The sequence below is a fragment of the Crassostrea angulata genome, chromosome 2 (genome assembly GCF_025612915.1).
Source record: "Crassostrea angulata isolate pt1a10 chromosome 2, ASM2561291v2, whole genome shotgun sequence".
NCBI lineage: Eukaryota > Metazoa > Mollusca > Bivalvia > Ostreida > Ostreidae > Magallana > Magallana angulata.
Window position 1 is genome coordinate 53817213 of NC_069112.1, and position 3952 is coordinate 53821164.

The following is a 3952-nucleotide window of genomic DNA, read 5'->3' on the forward strand; positions in this document are numbered from 1 at the left end:
AAAACAAATATCGATCAAAAAAGTATTAAATGGAAAATAAATTCAAAAAGACAGTTAAGTGTAAACCACCATTATGATTAAACAATATTTTAAGTGATGGTACATTTAAGGAAATAACTCCTTGTTTTTCTAAAATAAGGAAACGTAATTTTTCCCGAAATAGGAGAACAAAACGAGGAAAGTATGATCCCCCCCTTCCTAATGGAACGCTGATAGTTAATTAGAATAAATTACAGCTTACATGAAAGTGTATGTGATTAATCTAAGGACAAAGTTTTTTTACATGATCAAAGTATAGAAACAACGTTCATTTCCCCAAAATTGATATGGTAATTGTTGAGATGATGTTTAACATTTAAGGAAATAGAAGTATATTTTAAAAGTACATATACAGTTTAAATAATCCTTGAACAGGTCCAACCCAGCATGCTTGATTTTCAGACTTTACACTTCATTGACCCCCCCCCCCCCCTTAAAATTTAGTTGATTTGGCATTCATACATATATGTATAAATTATAGTTACAGGATTGAAAGTTCAAAATATTGTAAATATCGTCTTACCGTTTTCATTCACGCTAAAATGCAATTCATATGAAAGTCTTTGTTCATTCTTCAAGAAGCATGTTTTCACTTGGCAGCTGGAATACTTATTATAATGAACTGTTTTTACCAAACACTATCCTTGTTGTTATTGGACTTATTGTCGGAGTCATTGGCAACGTAACTGTTATTTGTGTATACCATAAAGGATTAAAAAACAAAGGAAACGGTCGTTTTTTCATACCAATCTTGGCAACTGTAGACTTAATGTGTGTTTCATTTAGTGATGTGTATCATATAATACAACTTACACATTTTGTAACATTTCCAAATTCTTGGGTATGTAAATTTTTCTATTATTTAATTCGAGTTATTATTACTCACTCAATAATGATAATGACAGCGATCGCAGTAACCAGATTTCATCAAATTTGCCAGATCATGAAATGTCAAATTACGACTTCACGATTACGGATTTTCATTATTTGTACAGGAATACTTTCTTTTATCTCATATATTCCCACACTTTTCGTTTTCGGAACTGTTGAAGTTTGCAAAGACAACATCACTGGGTACATGTGCAAGGAAATTAATAACGCAGCCCGAGCGCTGGATAAAGGAAATTTGTTATTCATTTTAGTTTTACATGGAACGTGTATGTTTATCATTACTGTGTCTTACTTTTTAATAGCAATTCACATCTTTAAGAAATACAGACAAAATACATCAAACAAAGTAACAACTGAAACGGAAGTTGGAGCAAATTTAAAGCAATTTAGTGCTAAAAAGATTCGAAGACAGAACTCTTCATGGTCGCATCGTTTCACGTTGATGTTTTTCACTTTACAAGTGTTTCTGCTGATGACTTTAATACCGCCTTTAATTATTATCAAGAAGGAAATGGCTAATCCTCATTTTTGGGAAAGAAAGCGTACAAATCTACTGAACAATGTTTATATGGCGATGCGCGTTCTTTATTTTGCAAATGCAATTGTTAATCCATTTATATATGGGTTCTTTGACCATGCTTTCAGAAGAAAACTTGTGAATATGTTTGTAAAAAAAAGTGTAGCTAGCCTTGCCCAAAGTGTATAAAATGTACATATTTTTGAATAAAATTGAAGGCTTAAAATATATCTGCTTGACACGTTACTCTGATCTAACATTTTTTTTATTTTAAGGGGACATTCAAATATCTAGCTCAAGTCACATTTACATGTTTTATTTTCATTTATGTTTTATTGAGTTGCCTATACGGTTGCTATAGTTTTTACTATGATCTATAATACAGATATGAGTCATGTTTAAAATGCACGAAGGTTGAAATTAAAAAAAAGTTAAGCCACTTCTAAATTCAATTTTGCTCTTAAGTCCTGTTATCATTTTCAACAATAGCATACATCTTGAACATTAAAGATAAATACAAATGTCATCATTAAAAAAAAAGTATTGATTCCAATATTTTCCTGCTACAAAATGTAAAATCATTCATCTCTAACCTATTATGCACTCAATGTAATTTCTATGGAGACCTTTAAATAGCTTTTGTAACAAAGATATACTAATTTTATAAACCATTATTTGGGTTTACCTACTGATCAAAGAGAAATGTTTGATGTAGTAGGTAGAATAAGAATGAAGAAATTTAATGTCCCTTTCGCATCCCTCTGATCTTTTTTAGAACAAATATCAAAGAAATGAGTAAAACTTTATGTTTAACGTATTCACAAAATCATTCTATAGATTAAAGCAGAAGGTTTTAATAATATGAAAGAATAAATTGTTTCTAAAAGATTATACTGATTTGTTATGTGTATGTTCTGGAAAAAAAGCGGTTTTATATAGGACTTTAGATATTAAGCACATGGAATTTGTACACCAGGCACTCTAAAAAAACATTACATGTTGGATAAAAACAAGCATAATAAATATGATTAAATAGTAAAACCACTGTTTGAAAATTGTGTTTCTTTTATTTATAAAATGTAGTTGCCAGGTTATAAATACCATTGATCTGCCACTCTCTTTATATATAATAGGCGTCCATAAAATACGGTACATAAATGACGTCAAATTAGTGTATCGCGATCGGTCAGTTGTTTCTTTTTATCGCTTTTGACGTTATATGACTTCGCAGAGGTAACCTTTTAATGTATTTCAATGTGTCTGTACCGATAATAATAATAACGGATTACTATTTTTTTATTGCCTTTTTGATGAATTGGTGGTGCGCGTAGCACATTGTTAAAAAAGTTTTATTAGCTGTTTTTGATTTGATATGTCGATCACAATTAAATTTATTAAATTCATTTCTTATCATTCAATTTAACATTCTCAAATCATAAAACTCGAAATATTATTCATCAAAAAGTGTAAATAATGTAAAAAAAACTAACCATAACAGAAACAATATGGATGCATCTGGGTTGGGTGTAGCTACTGAGCTTTGATAGATTAAATACAAATAGAAAGTTGTAACCCGAACTGGCTGAATAAAAAATGAAGGGAAAATGCATGCAATGGTTTGTTATATTGTTCACTGTGTCGCAAGATTCGATTAACATGTGAGTTGGATCGGTTAATATTGGGTATAAGCATGAGGCAAAGATACACGATTGTGGAAGAAGAAAGTTATGTTCGACAAAAATAGTATGTATGTCGAACATCGGCAAACGTCGTGGCAGTCACTGGTGGGGTGTAAGTATTGTATACGCCGTACGGAATACGCTGAGGGAGTCGATGCACTACTAATATTAGCATGTGGGAAGCTTTATTCTGATGGTCGACTATGTACTTGTTTTAATTCAAAACTCATCGTTCATCAATTTTAAACATTAACCGTGTTAATTGTAGTATGGCAATGTATGCATATATATATATATATAGTCTACTAATGCATGTTTCATAGGCGGTAATGTTAGGGTTCCTAGATCCGGCCCAAATTTTCGTACAGCAACAAGGGACCTCTTGACTGAAAGCTCATAAAATTGTCTCTCCTTGTTAAAATGTTGTGGTGTGAAGTCAGATTCGTTTTCCGGCAAAATGCGTCTGTATTTCAAAATTCTGGAAATTATAGTAAAAGTAGGGAATTTCACGGTTTTGGAAAGGGTGTACATCAAACAATTTCAATTCTTTCCTTCAAATGATTATTCAATTCTGACACTTGCTCTTAACATTGCAGATCCTCTTTTCTGACATGTGTAAAGTATTCTGATTTAAAATGCCCAAATACATATATACACTCTGCATGTATAGGAACTATTTCGCTTAAAGGCACTACTTTGTTGTCCTACCGATTTTAAAAATAGTTAGAGGGATATACTAATATGCATATCAATGAACATGATCATGAGAAGACATTTCATTTTCCACTTAGTGAATTCATTAATGTGTATTGTTTATGTTTCAAGG

The 3952-nt window shown here is 31.2% G+C and overlaps 1 protein-coding gene across 1 annotated transcript; it reads left to right on the forward strand.

Annotated features, from left to right (window-relative positions):
- Window positions 1–479: 479 nt before the first annotated feature.
- On the forward strand, window positions 480–1636 carry LOC128174497 (type-1 angiotensin II receptor A-like). The gene has a single exon (XM_052840040.1). It carries the CDS (start codon window positions 593–595, stop codon window positions 1634–1636), a length of 1044 nt encoding a protein of 347 aa, XP_052696000.1. The 5' UTR covers window positions 480–592.
- The last annotated feature ends 2316 nt before the right edge of the window (window positions 1637–3952 follow it).